Source organism: Conger conger, chromosome 13, assembly GCF_963514075.1.
Source record: "Conger conger chromosome 13, fConCon1.1, whole genome shotgun sequence".
Taxonomy (NCBI): domain Eukaryota; kingdom Metazoa; phylum Chordata; class Actinopteri; order Anguilliformes; family Congridae; genus Conger; species Conger conger.
Window position 1 is genome coordinate 47,865,873 of NC_083772.1, and position 18,949 is coordinate 47,884,821.

The 18,949-nt window shown below is 44.4% G+C and overlaps 1 protein-coding gene across 11 annotated transcripts in view; it reads left to right on the forward strand.

The window, feature by feature from the left end:
* Positions 1-8,027: 8,027 nt before the first annotated feature.
* The window catches only part of LOC133108694 (elastin-like), a 102,822-nt gene continuing 91,900 nt past the window's right edge, over positions 8,028-18,949 (forward strand). For all 11 annotated transcript variants that reach the window (XM_061218349.1, XM_061218350.1, XM_061218356.1 and 8 more), the window contains exon 1: positions 8,028-8,263. In XM_061218349.1, the coding sequence (XP_061074333.1) occupies positions 8,188-8,263 (76 nt within the window). In that variant the 5' untranslated portion in view covers positions 8,028-8,187. The remainder of the gene's footprint in view (positions 8,264-18,949) is intronic.

Consider the following 18,949-nt stretch of genomic DNA (forward strand, 5'->3'; position numbering starts at 1 on the left):
TTTTACACTTCTGCTGCTGTAGCCTATCCACTTTGAGTTATGATGCGTTGTGTGGTCAGAGATGCTCTTCTGCACACCACCTTGTCGGTAACAAGGTGATTCTGTCTGCAGAACTGCTGCTCACTGAATTCTTTTTTTTTTGCCCATTCTTTGCAAACTCTAGAGACTAGTGTGTGTGTGAAAATCCCAGGAGACCACCAACAATCACAGTCACTTATAAAACATTTTTCCCCATTCTGATGGTTGATGTATCATGACCTGAAGCACCTGACCCGTATCTACATGATTGTATGCATTGCACTGCTGCCACACAATTGGCTGATTAGATAATCGCATGAATAAGCAGGTGTAATAAAGTAAAATTGTTCCTAATAAAGTGCTCGGTGAGTGTATTTCCAATAAATTGCAGTGTATTGAATTTCCATGAGGGCGCTCAGGGCCAAAAAGCCCATTTGGGTGATTTATTGAGCCCTTGACTGCTTCCTGAAGTGGCTCTGGAAATCGCTCTCCATTGTTGTGTGGAAGTTGGGTGTTGGCACAGGAGAGAGAGAGAGGATACAGCAGCTTATCTGCTCTCCTGTCCCTCTCTTTACTTCAACCAGGAAACTGCAGCCGCAGCCTTGCCCCACAGTGACAGGCTTCTAAGTTTCTGATATGCCTGTTTGAGTTTCAGCCTCCCTGTTACAGAACTGCAGGACACAAGGAAACCAGAACAATGACCAGGAAGCGCATTTCCCCCCGGTAGCCAAAACTACGCCTCACTTTGCTCAGCTCTAGTGTGAGAACCAGGCCAGACATTTGGAAAATTCTATGTAGCCAACTGTTGGTAGAGGATGATGAAATTATTTATTTGATTGGCTCTAATTTTACTTGTTGGGAACTAGAAACTGCTTTTGTGTTTACTGATTGAGTAAATACACTAAATGTTTTTAACAAGGAATATAACTACAAGCAGAGATAACTGAGGCCATCAGCAGTAAAAAAGTGAGATTAGTAAAGTACATTGCATACAGTAAGCATTGTGACTTACATATACACTGTTTGCATAACAAAAGAAAGGGTTTTTTTTACCATACAGAACTGCTAAGAAACAAGCCCAGTGGTGTCAGGCATGTCCAGCATTAGAGCATTTATTTTTGCACCCACAGCTGCCTAATTTAATACAGATTAGGAAAGTAAATCTTGCAACTATTTTCATGAAATAGCCTAAAGGAGACAACTGAATCAAATTTAAAAAAATTATTTCTACATTATAATCGTTTTGTTCTATGGGCTATGGAAAAATGTGTCAGGGGGAATTAGGCTACAGGCACGCGAGTTAAAGAAACACTAAGTGAAATGAATTCACTCGCAATGAATTCAACGCGCTTCTGCGCTCCTTAGCTCCTCCATACAGCTCCGTGTGCTTCTACATGCACACTGTCTCTGTCTCCACATAGATTGCACATAAAATTGGTAAAAATGTAATGCCGCTGTCATGTAGTCTATTCAGTTTACTTAAAGTCTGTTCCAGTGAAAAAATGAAAGGTGGTGTTTTCACAATGGAGTTCATCATTATTATTGACCCCCACCCTAAATTATTTACCAAATGAATCATATGATTGCAATGAATGAATTCTTAATAAAACTAGACAAATAAATACAGAGTTAGGCCTGGATGCTTACTTTACATCAATTTGTTTTTCCTTTTGCAATGTTGCAAAATTGAGACCATTTTTTGTTGTCTAATGACCATGCTGAAATGAGTTTACCAGATTCTAACAGTGTTAGTATTACATAATGGAGTAGTGCCTACCACATGCACATCACCCCCGTCTTTACCTAACTGCCCTGGCTCAGGGTGAGTTTACCACTGTCTTCACCTGACTGCCCTGGCTCAGGGTGATTTACCCCTGTCTTTACCTAACTGCCCTGGCGCAGGGTGATTTACCCCTGTCTTTACCTAACTGCCCAGGCTCAGGGTGATTTACCCCTGTCTTTACCTAACTGCCCTGGCTCAGGGTGATTTACCCCTGTCCTTACCTAACTGCCCTGGCTCAGGGTGATTTACCCCTGTCTTTACCTAACTTCCCTGGCTCAGGGTGATTTACCCCTGTCCTTACCTAACTGCCCTGGCTCAGGGTGATTTACCCCTGTCTTTACCTAACTTCCCTGGCTCAGGGTGATTTACCCCTGTCTTTACCTGTCTGCCCTGGCGCAGGGTGATTTACCCCTGTCTTTACCTAACTTCCCTGGCTCAGGGTGATTTACCCCTGTCTTTACCTGTCTGCCCTGGCTCAGGGTGATTTACCCCTGTCTTTACCTGTCTGCCCTGGCTCAGGGTGATTTACCCCTGTCCTTACCTAACTGCCCTGGCTCAGGGTGATTTACCCCTGTCTTTACCTAACTGCCCTGGCTCAGGGTGATTTACCCCTGTCTTTACCTGTCTGCCCTGGCTCAGGGTGATTTACCCCTGTCTTTACCTAACTGCCCTGGCTCAGGGTGATTTACCCCTGTCTTTACCTAACTGCCCTGGCTCAGGGTGATTTACCCCTGTCTTTACCTGTCTGCCCTGGCTCAGGGTGATTTACCCCTGTCTTTACCTGTCTGCCCTGGCTCAGGGTGATTTACCCCTGTCCTTACCTAACTGCCCTGGCTCAGGGTGATTTACCCCTGTCTTTACCTAACTGCCCTGGCGCAGGGTGATTTACCCCTGTCTTTACCTGTCTGCCCTGGCTCAGGGTGATTTACCCCTGTCTTTACCTGTCTGCCCTGGCTCAGGGTGATTTACCCCTGTCTTTACCTAACTTCCCTGGCTCAGGGTGATTTACCCCTGTCTTTACCTGTCTGCCCTGGCGCAGGGTGATTTACCCCTGTCTTTACCTGTCTGCCCTGGCTCAGGGTGATTTACCCCTGTCCTTACCTGTCTGCCCTGGCTCAGGGTGATTTACCCCTGTCTTTACCTGTCTGCCCTGGCGCAGGGTGATTTACCCCTGTCTTTACCTGTCTGCCCTGGCTCAGGGTGATTTACCCCTGTCTTTACCTGTCTGCCCTGGCTCAGGGTGATTTACCCCTGTCCTTACCTGTCTGCCCTGGCTCAGGGTGATTTACCCCTGTCCTTACCTAACTGCCCTGGCTCAGGGTGATTTACCCCTGTCTTTACCTGTCTGCCCTGGCTCAGGGTGATTTACCCCTGTCCTTACCTAACTGCCCTGGCTCAGGGTGATTTACCCCTGTCCTTACCTAACTGCCCTGGCTCAGGGTGATTTACCCCTGTCCTTACCTAACTGCCCTGGCGCAGGGTGATTTACCCCTGTCCTTACCTGTCTGCCCTGGCTCAGGGTGATTTACCCCTGTCCTTACCTAACTGCCCTGGCTCAGGGTGATTTACCCCTGTCCTTACCTAACTGCCCTGGCGCAGGGTGATTTACCCCTGTCTTTACCTGTCTGCCCTGGCTCAGGGTGATTTACCCCTGTCCTTACCTGTCTGCCCTGGCTCAGGGTGATTTACCCCTGTCTTTACCTGTCTGCCCTGGCTCAGGGTGATTTACCCCTGTCTTTACCTAACTGCCCTGGCTCAGGGTGATTTACCCCTGTCCTTACCTAACTGCCCTGGCTTATTGCTGAAGTTAAGGTCATTCCTTCCTGTCATGGCCTTGGATCTCTTAATAAACTTTTCTCAAAAAAGGAAAATGAAGTTTGCATATATAGTTTCCATCTATGAAGTCCAATACATTTATCTTTTTAATATTTATATAAATAATAGCTGCTCCTTCAACATGCACCTGGATCATACAGTGTGCACCTTGGACCAGCCAACCTGCCGCTGGAACAGAGTGCTTTACGGTTTGGTGCAGACTTGCTGCTGAGAGGGAGAAAGCCAGAGTCTTTTGGAAGAATAGCCCTGCTGCATGCTGCCAAAAGCTCAGTGTCTCCTCTGGGCCTCCGCTGGACCATCATGCCTCTGTGCATCGCAGGAACCCTGAGAAAACTGCGCCACATTCCTCAGACTTTCAGATATTAATATTAGGATTCTGATGTCATACTTTTCGATCTGCCAAATACTTTCTGTCACAAAGTCCAACCCTAAATCGTACAAAAATGGCAAAAAGAATGGGAATAAGAGACTTGGAAGAGGAGAATTGGAATACAAGTATTTTGGGGTGAGACTGGGTGAGCAGAGGGAACAGCTTTTTGTGATGCGAGGATCCAAGTGCGGTTTACTGGAGGGACAAACCGTGTTCATGTGGGACAAACCGTTTTTATGTGTGTGGAAGGCAGTTTACTAGAGGGACAAACTGTGTTCATGTGGGTGGAAGGCCTTTCTTTCTTCTGAACTAACAGGGCCTGTGAACTTTAGCCATACCGATAAAACCTTTCTTAAAGGTACAGTAGGTAATTTTTTACTTTTAATGGGGAAATGCAGCAACAAACCACAACTCTGTTTATCTCTCCTCCTTCTCTGTGAACGCGCTGATCTTACAGTTTTTTACAATGAATGTGTATTAGTTAAATTGGCTGAAAGGCTAACGATAGAAGCATTTCAAAGCATTACCTACCATGCTTAAATGACTCACTCATTTGAAAATCGACAATCTATTTGGCAAAACTTGTACACCATCTGACTGAGGTGAGGAGATGGAGGGATGCAGAGAGGAGATGCAGGAAAGGAATCCAGGATTAATGACAAAGCTTACAGTCATTAAATTGAAAGCCTTTTTGCATTTTTTATGTTGTAATGGCATATTACAATTACAGCTATATAAAAAACATGTAGATGAATGTGTCCATCCTCTGGCCAATAAGCTATCTAAGGCCCTGTTGTTCTATTAAATATTTTTTGGATACACGTATTCTCAATCAATCTGTCATTTGTGACATTTTTAACCAGTACTCTTGTGTACAATAATACAATGCTTTCAACTGTGTCATTTACCATTACGATTATGTCTGAGAATTGAGTCCCTTGTCTGCCTTTTTTTAGTATAAAAACACTGTTAAATGATATTAACTGGATGACCATTTTTCAATGTCATTTCTCATATTTCAGTGAATAGTGTTGACAAATCCATTGAACAGTGTGAACCAGAACTGCTTTCCCAGGATGCAATGTTCTGTAAGTCATAGGTCATAAGTTTGGAAGATTTATTACAGGTGTTTGGGACACTCAGGTGTGTGTGAGTGTGTGTGTGTGAGAGAGGGAGAGAGAGAGAGAGGTGAGCGTGTGTGTGTGTGTGAGACAGGTGTGTGTGTGTGTGTGTGTGTGTGTGAGAGAGTGGTGTGTCTGTGTGTGAAACAGATAGGTGTGTGCATGTGTGTGTGTGTGTGTGTGGGTGTGTGTGGGTGTGTGAGAGACAGCTCTTTCTGTGTGAGAGACCAGTAGGTGTGTGTACGTGTGTGTGTGAGAGACAGGTCTTTCTGCGTGTGAGACCGGTAGGTGTGTGTATGCCTGTGTGTATGTGTGTGTGTGTGAGAGTGTGTTTGTATGTGTGTGCGCATGTGAGAGTGTGTGTGTGAGAGTGTGTGTGTGTGTATGTGTGTGTGTGTGTGTGTGGGTGTGTGTGGGTGTGTGAGAGACAGCTCTTTCTGTGTGAGAGACCAGTAGGTGTGTGTACGTGTGTGTGTGAGAGACAGGTCTTTCTGCGTGTGAGACCGGTAGGTGTGTGTATGCCTGTGTGTATGTGTGTGTGTGTGAGAGTGTGTTTGTATGTGTGTGCGCATGTGAGAGTGTGTGTGTGAGAGTGTGTGTGTGTGTATGTGTGTGTGTGTGAGAGTGTGTTTGTATGTGTGTGCGCATGTGAGAGTGTGAGTGTGAGTGTGAGTGTGTGTGTGTGTGTGTGTGCCTGTGAGTATGTATGTGCGTGCGAGAGAGAGAGTGTGTGTGTGTGTGTGTGTGTGTGAGAGAGAGAGCGAGAGAGAGAGAGAGAGAGAGAGAGAGAGAGAGACAGGTCTTGTTATTTTTGTGGATCTGTTTGTTCTCAGTGAGCATCTCTGCCAGTCTTCCACCCCACAGAGCAGCAGCATCTGGATAGCAGGCTCTGCACATTCACTGACTCCTGTGTGTATGTCGTCTCCTCACATTCACTGACTTATGTGTCTGTAGTCTCTGCACATTCACTGACTCCTGTGTGTATGTCGTCTCCTCACATTCACAGACTTATGTCTGTGTCTGTAGTCTCTGCACATTCACTGACTCCTGTGTGTATGTCGTCTCCTCACATTCACAGACTTATGTCTGTGTCTGTAGTCTCTGCACATTCAGACTCCTGTGTGTCTGTAGTCTCCTCACATTCACAGACTTATGTGTCTGTAGTCTCTGCACATTCACAGACTCCTGTGTGTCTGTAGTCTCCTCACATTCAGACTTATGTGTGTCTGTAGTCTCCGCACATTCACAGACTCCTGTGTGTATGTAGTCTCCACACATTCACAGACTCCTGTGTGTCTGCAGTCTCAGCACATTCACTGACTCCTGTGTGTCTGTATTCTCCTCACATTCACAGACTCCTGTGTGTTTGTAGTCTCCGCTTATTCACAGACTTATGTGTGTTTGTAGTCTCTGCACATTCACAGACTCTTATGTGTTTGCTTGTCCACCGCAATTTGTACGCGACACTGAAATGTTCGTCTGTAGCTGGCATGCACTTCTTGTTTTCAGTTATTCTGTTGTTTAAAACTCCACGTTTAGATGCAAGGTGTATGTTCATAAAGTTTGGACCTGCAGAAACAAGAGCAACTCCATCGCTATAGCATTATATTCTCTCTGTATGCATGTTGTGTGGTTCTGTCACTCTGTGTGCATGTTGTGTGGTTCTGTCTCTCTGTGTGCATGTTGTGTGGTTCTGTCTCTCTGTGTGCATGTTGTGTGTTTCTGTCTCTGTGCGCATGTTGTGTGTTTCTGTCTCTGTTCGCATGTTGTGTGGTTCTCTCTCTCTGTATGCATGTTGTGTGGTTCTGTCTCTCTGTGTACATGTTGTGTGTTTCTGTCTCTGTGCGCATGTTGTGTGTTTCTGTCACTCTGTGTGCATGTTGTGTGTTTCTGTCTCTGTGTGCATGTTGTGTGGTTCTGTCTCTCTCTGTGCATGTTGTGTGTTTCTATCTCTGTGTGCATGTTGTGTGGTTCTGTCTCACTGTGTGCATGTTGTGTGTTTCTGTCTCTGTGTGCATTTTGTGTGGTTCTGTCTCTCTGTGTGCATGTTGTGTGTTTCTGTCTCTCTGTGTGCATGCTGTGTGTTTCTGTCTCTGTGTGCATGTTGTGTGTTTCTGTCTCTGTGTGCATTTTGTGTGGTTCTGTCTCTCTGTGTGCATGTTGTGTGTTTCTGTCTCTGTTCGCATGTTGTGTGGTTCTCTCTCTCTGTATGCATGTTGTGTGGTTCTGTCTCTCTGTGTGCATGTTGTGTGTTTCTGTCTCTTTGCGCATGTTGTGTGTTTCTGTCTATGTGCGCATGTTGTGTGTTTCTGTCACTCTGTGTGCATGTTGTGTGTTTCTGTCTCTTTGCGCATGTTGTGTGTTTCTGTCTCTGTGTGCATGTTGTGTGGTTCTGTCACTCTGTGTGCATGTTGTGTGTTTCTGTCTCTGTGTGCATGTTGTGTGGATCTGTCTCTCTCTGTGCATGTTGTGAGTTTCTATCTGTGTGCATGTTGTGTGTTTCTGTCTCTGTGTGCATCTGGTGTGTTTCTGTCTCTGTGTGTTGTGTGTTGTGTGTTTCTGTTTTTCTCTTCTTTATCCTTACCTGTTTCTCTGTCTCTCTCTTCCGCCTCCTCTTCTCACTCACTGACTTACTTTCTCCCTCTCTGTCTGCCACTCTCTCTATCTCCCTCTCTCTCTCTGCCACGCTCTCTCTCTATCTCCCTCTCTCTCTGCCTCTCTCTCTCTATGCCTCTCTATCTCCCTCTCTCTCTGCCTCTCTCTCTATCTCCCTCTCTGTCTCTCCCTCTCTCTCTCTCTCTCTCTCTCTCTCTCTCTCTCTCTTTGGCAGTGAGTTCTGTGCTATTGGCAGGAGTGAGCTGAATAAAAACAGGAACATCAGACAGTGAGGAGAAAAAAGTGAAACGCTCTATTGAGCTCAAAGTCTTCGCCCTTTCTTAATTACGTAGCGTCCAGCATCTTTCTCTTTTTTTTCTTCCAAGAAGACTTTAGCGGCAGTAATTAGCCCAAGGAGGATAAAAACCAGTGGTCTGGGAGGGCCTGGTGCATTTTGGAGCGAGATGGCTAACGGGCAGGTTCTACACCTTCTTCTGGGTCTTCTCTTCTTGGTGCTGTGTCATCCCTCTCTTCAAGGAGGTAGGAAAGCGAGGGCACAGCACGTGTCCGCCTGTCTGTCTGTCTCTCCATCTGTAGCATTTACTGCATGTGGTCTCTGTTCAACTGACTTCACAAGCTTGTGCACATTTTGTTCCTCAGTATTTAGGTATAGTTTCATAAAACTATCATGGATAATGACTGTTCTAAAAAATAAGTTTACTAATATTTGCACATATTATCTATTAAACATTTTCCACTGTATCTCAGGTCATGAAACTCCTCATATGAAGACAGTTGTAATTAAAAACATGATTCTCATGTGCTTCATATTTGCGTGTGATATTCTCTGCTGGCCCTGGACTTTCCAGTCTTTACTTGAATCTTCTGGTTTATTTTTGGAAAGCACACAGTTTACCACGACAATCTTAGTGCATCCATACTGATACTTATTTTTTTGAGATGGAACACAAGCAATATATTTCACTGTTATTTTAAAACCTACATTTCTAAAAGATATTATTACATTTCTAACAGATAATGTGTCTGTGCTAAACATTACCGATGGCCTGATAGTTTTTTCCATTGGTATGGCTCCAGACTTTCCAGTTGAATTCACTTTGTGCTCACCTGATCGTTGTTATTCTCATAAAGCAAAAAGGCTTTCCTATCTGGTAACTGTTGTCTGGAGGTAATTAAATATGAAAGTACTTCATGAAAAGATATATATATATATTTTAAAACAATGCTTCATGTGCTTCTGCAGAAAAACAGGGAACCACACTATTTGTCTGTCTGTAGGTGGTCTGTAAAGTCAGTGTTTTGTAAATCAGGAAGTTTGGTCCATAATGTTGTTTCTTATGAAGATGGTCTGTAATTCTGATTATCAGCAATGCAGTTCATCTTAACTGTCGATGTTTGCAATGCTGTCTGTGTAGGTAGTGTATAATTAGGGGGCTTTTATGTGATTTTTTAAATTTATTCTGCCTGTTCATATTTGGCATAAACCATCAGCATGGCCAGTTCTGAGGTCACATTATCCTGATTTTCTAGGGAATTCCATAACCTGCACAGGTAATCACCTGCACGTTTATCACATTGTGTCATGTTACTGTATGACCACTAAAAATATAGAGCGGTGCAATGTCACCCAAATATCACTCTGCATAGCCTTTATTATTATCATTAATAGTAGTAGTGGTAGAAGCAGCAGTAGGAGTATCATACCAGTAGTAGTAGTAGTAATAATAGTAGTAGTAGTAGTAGTAGTAGTAGTAGTAGTAGTAGTAGCAGTAGTAGTAGTAGTAGTAGCAGTAGTAGTAGTCGTAGTAGTAGTAGTAGTAGTAGTAGTAGCAGCAGCAGTAGTAGTAGTAGTAGTAGTAGCAGCAGTAGTAGTAGTAGTAGTAGCAGCAGTAGTAGTAGTAGTAGTAGTATATAAAGCTCCATCCTTTTCTCTGTTTCATGACGTTTTATATCTTACACAAATGACAAGTACAAGACCTGTAGAACATTTTAGATTTTCTTATAATCAAGATTAACCCTATTTTCAGGTCAACTGATTTTCAAGAAATATACATGTTTTAACAGCTGTGACCAATTTACTGTTATGCAAGTCATAAGTAAGTCTCAAGTACATATTTACTTATTTACTAAGTACATCTTGGAGCTAGCACATTGTATCTGTATGATGGAGTATGTGGCAAATAAACTTTGATTGATTGATTGATTGATTGATTGAAGTCCCACGGTATGAAGGGCAAGTCTCAGGTAAAGTCTCAATCCACCATGTTCAAGCCAATTCAAATCACAAGTCTCTGCATATTTTATACCAATACAGTTTTTCATAATAAAACTGGATGTTTGACAAAAAGTAATGAAAAGGTAATGAACTGTATAAAAGAATAATAAATCATTTTGTTGGTTTTCACTATGTCACATCCAGTAGCATTCTCGAATGTTGAACTGCATTTTCCAGTACCGAGTGTAGCTTATCTATTTCCAAAATCAAGTCGCTTGTCAGTAGTTACATATTTTAAACAGGCAGGACAAATCAGACGGTTTTTTATTCATACATAACAATATTAAAATGTCCCTCGCAGTATCTGTTGTGAAGCAGCACAGTATAGAGCTGCTAGTGTAAGCAGCGACTGAAGCTTGCCCCCATCATGACGGCTCAACGCCACGTAAGACGCATTGGAAAAGTGGTAATGTTGGATATTAGCATGACCTACTTCTAAATTCCCATTTCTCTATTGTGTCTACATCACAAATGAGTGTGCTATAGAGTTGGAAATAGACCCCAGGTATAAAATTCAGCTATGCCCAGCAATTTTCAAACCTAGCTTGAGCAGTTTTTTTCAGTAGGGACACCACTCAGCATTATTGCTATGAGCGCTGAATTGGAATGCTGAATTTTGCTTTTGAAATTGGGATGATTTTGGCCAAATAGAAATCTTCCCAATATATCAGGCTTGTGTGTGCTTCGGGTACGTGTCTCACAAGCTAACATCCGCCTAGCAATCTTTACCTCTCTTTGTGGGTTTTCAGATGCCAGAATAAGTTTGACGTGGTTGAAATCACGTTGGATATTTTTGCTGCATATTTTGCAGACAGCACTTTTTTTGTGTGAAACGGTAAAGATCCAGATGCCGTGATAATCAATGTTGGTGCTGGCATTGTCTACAACTGATGTCAGGGTTGAGTGATATGATATCATCTCTAATTAGAGCAGAGTATTCCTGTTTTGATGGGCCATTATTGCAGGGTTGTGTGAGTGTGCAATGTCTCTGTGTTTGTATGCGCACTGTAAATTAAGAATCATTTTTAAAGATGCAGTAAAGGAGATAAATATCGTGCATAAACGTTGGAATTTTTTTTTTAATGAGTCATGCAGCTGAAGTCCAATCCAACATTGACAAGCAAGTCTAAAGCAAGTGTCAAATACTTTTACTTTTTTTGTAAGTCAAATCTGAAGTCACCAAAGTTCACTACTATTGTTTTTACATATTTTTTTCAAACTAAATAATACAGCTTCTAAGCCCTACTCTGTTCAATCCACAGAACAGCGCATTAAATGTGCGGTGTATTATTGAAGACATTGTGATGTTGTTTAAATTTAATCTCTCGTGTGTTAACGAAAATGTGATGAAATATGCTATTATACAGCATGTTAGGGTGCAGAAGCACATCCCAGAATGCACTGGGGCAAGAGGCAGGAATTGCAGGGCACACTCCAGTCCGTCGCAGGGCACACACACCATTCAATGCCACACTCATACCCACGGGCAATTTCAGCCTTCCCTGCATGCCTTTGGACGGTGGGGGAAAACAGATTACCCAGAGGAAACCCACACGCACACAGGGAGGACATGCAAACTCCACTCAGAAAAGCCCCGACCTGATTCAAACTCAGCTTGCTGTCAGGCAACTGTGCTACCCACTGTACCACTGGGCCACCCGGGATTAAACCACCTCTTAGTAGTTAAAAAACATTCTGCAATAAAACACTGACATTAACTTGTCAATGATCCGATCTGAGCAGGATTACCAACACAGTCCTGTCCTCAGAGCAGGGTTACACAGCCCTGTCCTCAGAGCAGGTTACACAGCCCTGTCCTCAGAGCAGGGTTACACAGCCCTGTCCTCAGAGCAGGGTTACACAGCCCTGTCCTCAGAGCAGGGTTACCAACACAGCCCTGTCCTCAGAGCAGGGTTACACAGCCCTGTCCTCAGAGCAGGTTACACAGCCCTGTCCTCAGAGCAGGGTTACCAACACAGCCCTGTCCTCAGAGCAGGGTTACACAGCCCTGTCCTCAGAGCAGGGTTACACAGCCCTGTCCTCAGAGCAGGATTACACAGCCCTGTCCTCAGAGCAGGGTTACACAGCCCTGTCCTCAGAGCAGGGTTACACAGCCCTGTCCTCAGAGCAGGGTTACACAGCCCTGTCCTCAGAGCAGGTTACACAGCCCTGTCCTCAGAGCAGGGTTACACAGCCCTGTCCTCAGAGCAGGTTACACAGCCCTGTCCTCAGAGCAGGTTACACAGCCCTGTCCTCAGAGCAGGGTTACACAGCCCTGTCCTCAGAGCAGGGTTACACAGCCCTGTCCTCAGAGCAGGTTACACAGCCCTGTCCTCAGAGCAGGTTACACAGCCCTGTCCTCAGAGCAGGGTTACACAGCCCTGTCCTCAGAGCAGGGTTACACAGCCCTGTCCTCAGAGCAGGGTTACACAGCCCTGTCCTCAGAGCAGGGTTACACAGCCCTGTCCTCAGAGCAGGTTACACAGCCCTGTCCTCAGAGCAGGTTACACAGCCCTGTCCTCAGAGCAGGTTACACAGCCCTGTCCTCAGAGCAGGGTTACACAGCCCTGTCCTCAGAGCAGGTTACACAGCCCTGTCCTCAGAGCAGGGTTACACAGCCCTGTCCTCAGAGCAGGGTTACACAGCCCTGTCCTCAGAGCAGGATTACACAGCCCTGTCCTCAGAGCAGGGTTACACAGCCCTGTCCTCAGAGCAGGTTACACAGTCCTGTCCTCAGAGCAGGTTACACAGCCCTGTCCTCAGAGCAGGGTTACACAGCCCTGTCCTCAGAGCAGGATTACCAACACAGCCCTGTCCTCAGAGCAGGGATGCACACTGGGTTCTGTTGCAAATTGAATTGCCTAGATACTCAAATATTGTCCTTGGTAACAGTAGAACTGCAGTTTTATTTTCTATTTGGAAGCTGAAAAATGTCTCTGATTGGTCAGACACCCCACAGACCTGGTATCCCAGCTCACATTTGAGTGTCTGTGCTGTACAGAGCAAGTGTATGCTATGCATTTTTTTGGGGGGATATTTTTTAGGCCTTTTTCTGCTTTATTGGACAGTATAGTATAGAGAGACAGGAAGAATGGGAGCGAGAGAGAGAGAGAGACATGCGACAAATGTCAGACGGTCGGATTCAAACCGCCAACGTCGCGGCTCGCAATGAGCATGCGGTCAGTGCTCTACAGGCTGCGCCACCGAGACACCCTCACTATGCATTTTTAAATCAATTTAGATGTCACATTGGATGTTCTGTTCATGTTTCATGTTGCATGAATCTATTATCTAATGCTTTAATTACTGAAGATGGTTAAACAAATTGGTTTGACTCCTGTAATGGAAATCATGTGCTGTGATTTAAATAATCTAAACCTCAACATTATAAAACATTTCTCAAGCACTGTTTTGAAGGGTCACACGGTCATATGGCTTGATCTCAGGTTATTCCTTCACAGTGTGAAATGGAGGGGGTTTCCACACTGAAACAGAGAATGTTTTATTGTTGCATTCTGGAGTGGCCACAGCTGTGAATTTACAACATATTAATTCATAACTTCTTGTAAATAGACTTCTTTGGCAGGTATATACTTTTAAAATTAGGCTGAATGTGACTGTGGTAAATGTTTAATAAAATGACGTGATTTAACACCTCATCTGTTCAAAGCTGTCAGGCGACCTGCAATATCTTTGGAAAAAGTGCAGACTTTACAGCACACACATTCTGTTGTCCTGTAGTCTCAGGTCAGCAATGAATTTCTCCCAGTGCATTTAAAACTCTAATGAGCCAGTAAATCTGCTCTTATAAAATGTGAAGTTGGTCAGAGAGGCAAAGGAGCTTTTCTGTGTTTGTTCATGTTTATGTCTCTCTCCTGCTTTTCAGAATCCTCCCTTCCTGTCTGTGGATATGTTCTGTATACACAATATAATCTAATGCCTTGTGCCCGCTGACCACATTCAGGTGTAAGGTCTGTACTTCTTCTATCCGACATATTCAAGTTCACTCTGCTGGAATGAATGCTGGCACTCGTTCTTCCTGGCAGTGGTGGTGTTGAAAACTCCACTCCAGGCCTCTCCTACCCCAGCACACTCCAGGCCTCTCCTACCCCAGCACACTCCAGTCCTCTCCTACCCCAGCACACTCCAGTCCTCTCCTACCTCAGCACACTCCAGTCCAGTCCTCTCCTACCCCAGCACACTCCAGTCCTCTCCTACCCCAGCACACTCCAGTCCAGTCCTCTCCTACCTCAGCACACTCCAGTCCTCTCCTACCTCAGCACACTCCAGTCCAGTCCTCTCCTACCTCAGCACACTCCAGTCCTCTCCTACCCCAGCACACTCCAGTCCTCTCCTACCTCAGCACACTCCAGTCCAGTCCTCTCCTACCTCAGCACACTCCAGTCCAGTCCTCTCCTACCTCAGCACACTCCAGTCCTCTCCTACCTCAGCACACTCCAGTCCTCTCCTACCTCAGCACACTCCAGTCCAGTCCTCTCCTACCTCAGCACACTCCAGTCCTCTCCTACCTCAGCACACTCCAGTCCTCTCCTACCCCAGCACACTCCAGTCCAGTCCTCTCCTACCTCAGCACACTCCAGACCTCTCCCACCTCAGCACACTCCAGTCCAGTCCTCTCCTACCTCAGCACACTCCAGTCCTCTCCTACCTCAGCACACTCCAGTCCTCTCCTACCTCAGCACACTCCAGTCCTCTCCTACCTCAGCACACTCCAGTCCTCTCCTACCTCAGCACACTCCAGACCAGACCTCTCCTACCTCAGTGCACTCCAGTCCAGTCCTCTCCTACCTCAGCACACTCCAGTCCTCTCCTACCTCAGCACACTCCAGTCCTCTCCTACCTCAGCACACTCCAGTCCTCTCCTACCTCAGCACACTCCAGTCCAGTCCTCTCCTACCTCAGCACACTCCAATGTGTGCCTTTCTTAATTGGACTCAATGGTAGTATCCTGCTGTAGGCCTTTTTTCTGTACCTACCGGGCATGCTCCATTTTCTGTCTGCTCCGTGCACATTACCTCTGTCTGAGACTTCCTGTCAGTGTCACCTGTCTGTGACCCCCCTGAGCCAGGAGGCCGTTCACTTGCTCCATTTCCCTGGAGATACACAGCAGCGCTGAGACCCAGGCCACACAACAAAACACAACTACACCTCTGAGACCCAGGCCACACAACAAAACACAACTCCACCTCTGAGACCCAGGCCACACAACAAAACACAACTACACCTCTGAGACCCAGGCCACACGACAAAACACAACTCCACCTCTGAGACCCAGGCCACACGACAAAACACAACTCCACCTCTGAGACCCAGGCCACACAACAAAACACAACTCCACCTCTGCCGTTGTATGATGGTGAAAACCATTTACAAGCATCTCAGATGTTGCATGATACTTGCATGATGCTGAATCTGCATCCATATATAAGTTTATTTTCACATTTGTTTCCAGCATAGCAAGTGAGTGAATTAAACTACTTTCAGTTTAAATCAATATCCAATAGCCTGCCGAATATCTTGCAGCCTCATGTAAAATGTTTAGGTCAAGAATATCATATAAAACAAGTGTCTGCTCAACAAAAGTCAGCTAAAAGATACAAAAATATTGTCTGATTGAACAGTGACAGTCTGAAAATGAGCAAAAAGTCAATGTAATGGGGCAGCATCCAGACTGCATCTCAAAGACGGGGACAAAATCATGCAAAATGATGAAAACAGAAAACCACCTCCCCGTGGTTGTACACTAAGACTACTAAGTCATTAAGACTACAAATGTTTACCAGAGCGTTACATTGCTCTGTGACTGCCAAATCACATGATGACATGGAGGAAATGGTTAATTTATGTTGCAAAAGTTCGTTTGGCAACACCATATTTCTGGCCATCCATTTAGAATCAGTGGGAAATCCAGTAATGTAACTTTAATCCTGAACAACTGCGCTCTGAATGAAATGTGTCTCTGCCGGGCTGAGAGTACTGTTAGGATATAGCATGTAACTGCCATGCCGAAAAAACGTGTACGGTCACTTCAGGTTCGATTAGATTTGATTCGATTCGATTCGATTCGATTCAATTCAATTCAATTCAATTCAATTCAATTCAATTCAATTCAATTCAATTCAATTCAATTCAATTTGCATAGCACCTTCCACAGCAGACAGTCCCGAAGACATAAGTTACAGAAGGGAAGAAAAAATGGGAAATACCAGCCGTAAGCTCCCAAATAGAGTTAAAAAATGGGAGAAAAACCCTGAAACAGTGGTGAGAAAAAACATCCTGATGGGAAGGTTGAGATGGTAACAATCCAAGTTTTAAACTAGCAGGTAATCTAGAGAGTTCCTCATGGTCATGTAGAGTGTGCAGTTCAGAGGGGAGGGCATGAGTCTGTGTTGGATGTAGAGTGTGCAGTTCAGAGGGGAGGGGGTGAGTCTGTGTTGGATGTAGAGTATGCAGTTCAGTGGGGAGGAGTTGAGTCTGTAGCTCCAGGATGTAGAGTGTGCAGTTCAGAGGGGAGGGGTGAGTCTGTAGGGGAGGGGGTGAGTCTGTAGCTCCAGGATGTAGAGTGTGTAGTTCAGAGGGGAGGGGTGAGTCTGTAGGGGAGGGGTTGAGTCTGTAGCTCCGGGATGTGTGGAAGAGAAAGGAATGGCTGTGTTCACAGATATTATGTTATTTAAATACATTTCTCTGTGTAAAATTGCTCATTCCATCCATTTGAATGCAGTCTGCTTTTGTTAATATAAAAAAAGATTTTCTGGGAGAGGTGCTATTCTTAAAATGTGGGTTGCACTGTATTCAGTGAAAAAAGCCAAACTGGACATCAATTTGCTGATTTAAAATTCCCTTGTCCCTGATACTCGGGAATAGTTTCACGGTTTTCCTTCATTTGTTTTTAGCTCAGATAAGTTGACCTTGAATGTCTTTGCTCCAACGCCCACTTTACTAGCAGTCTCCCTCAGTGGACAGGGAGCTGGGATGAATGCAGGCTTGATTGGAAAAGAATGGCAGCCGTCCGTTGGTGTTTATTTGAGTCACTGGATCACATGTGTGTGTGACAGCAGTGCTTGGGCCCTTGTCCAGTATGAGAAGGGTTTCTTCTGTCAGCATGCAATGTGTACTTTCAACTCTTAACTCTATCTTAAACCCTGCTCAGCCCACTGGAGAGTGGAAGTCTTGAGTCTTTCATGGTCTTAACACATAGTCTGAAGTAAAACACATGCATTCAGGGCGTGGCCAGAACCAATTTTGCTAGTTTAATGGTGGATAAAACTAGTTCAAGCCCTAAGTTAGATGCGAGGTTCAAAAGTGGCTTAATGAGTTAATAGGTGTGAATTTGGACGTAACGTGATAAACCAATCAGAATGTCATCCATTCGATTCCCTTTAAAGCCAGCTGTATAAACCCTTGGTGGATTACTAATAGAATGGTGGATTTAGCAAGACAAAAAGACAGATTTACCCCAGAGGAAAAAGACCTGCTAAAGTTTATTTATCTTATCTATTTAGACTTTCAGCTGTGTTCAGAATCATTTGCTCAATTATGGGGTAACAGGTTAAATCACCAGGGTTATGTACATTTTTAAAATGTGTTAAAATGGTGACATTTGAATGAATCCTTTTTTTTTATTATTGTATCCAGATATGCACAGTGAATACAGGGAACCATATTTGAAAAACATTGCAATGCATTTGGACTTTATTCAATCAAATAAACCATTCCGTCTGCTTACCAGGCAATGGATGAAGGAATTTTCTGCCAGTATTTCAGTTCATTAATTGGACACGCCTTCTAAATTTCTGTAATGTGTCGTCATTTCTGTCTGAGACATTTTGGCAATGCTAAGCAACACACAACGCACAACACACAATGCACAACGCGCCGCAAAGCAAATTCAGGTCATCTGAGGGCTGTATGGTAATGTTCCACCTGACTGAGGCAAACATCTGATGCTCATTTCCAATACCATTTTCATGAACCTTTTCAATTAAAATGGTAGAAAATGTTAAAAACACATAAAATTAATATTTAATTTTTTCCATTTAAACAATTATAAAGTGAGTTTCTCTCAATAACTACATTCACATTTTTGTGCTGAAGTGATCCTGCCTGCAGCCTGCATGCTATTCTCAAAGTAACATATCAACTGCTGAGTTCATCTTATCAAGTAATATTCTGAGAACTGAAAGTAGCATAATACCTCTGTGGTTGTTGCCCTCTCCCAGGTCATTTTTCTGGAATCTGTTCTTTCATCCCAGATCTTGAAAAGAGTGGAGAATATCAACCAGTATAACCATCTCTTTATTACCTCATCTGATCCAGCCGCTGTTCCAATCTTCCGTTGCTGCCCTGGCTCTTCTGATCTCCAGCTTTCTGCGTTTTTCAGAACTGAAAGGCAGACTTGTGTCAGTGGTCAGAATATCCACGGGGTTTTCTGCAACTGCCCAACTTAGTAGCACCCCAATACTAGGGGTTCAGCCCAATGCTTACACTGCTCCTCAGCTGTCCTTAGAGGCTTGGTTGTCTTGTTCTTTACTTGTTACTCTGCCTGTTGATACTTGCCTGGATGTTTCCTTGTGGCACTCTTTGCAGCAGATTCTTCTGCATCTTTTGCTAAATTGACCATGTAAGCACTTTAACCTCAACAGATGCTGCTATGCACTCCTCACAGAGCTCCTGCCAAAGATTTAGCTCTGGTACAACACTGCTTTATACTCCTTTATCATCTGTATTTTATAGCAACATTCAGTTCAGAATTCAGTACCTTCCTGTGATACCCCTTAGTTTTGTTGGATACATTTATCCAGAACTGATTGCTCATGTTTGTTCCCCTCAATAAGTCTCCATTGTATTGCATCCTTGATCCAGTGGAAGTTACATGATGTGACAAGATGCCTTTTCACTGTAGCAAGAAA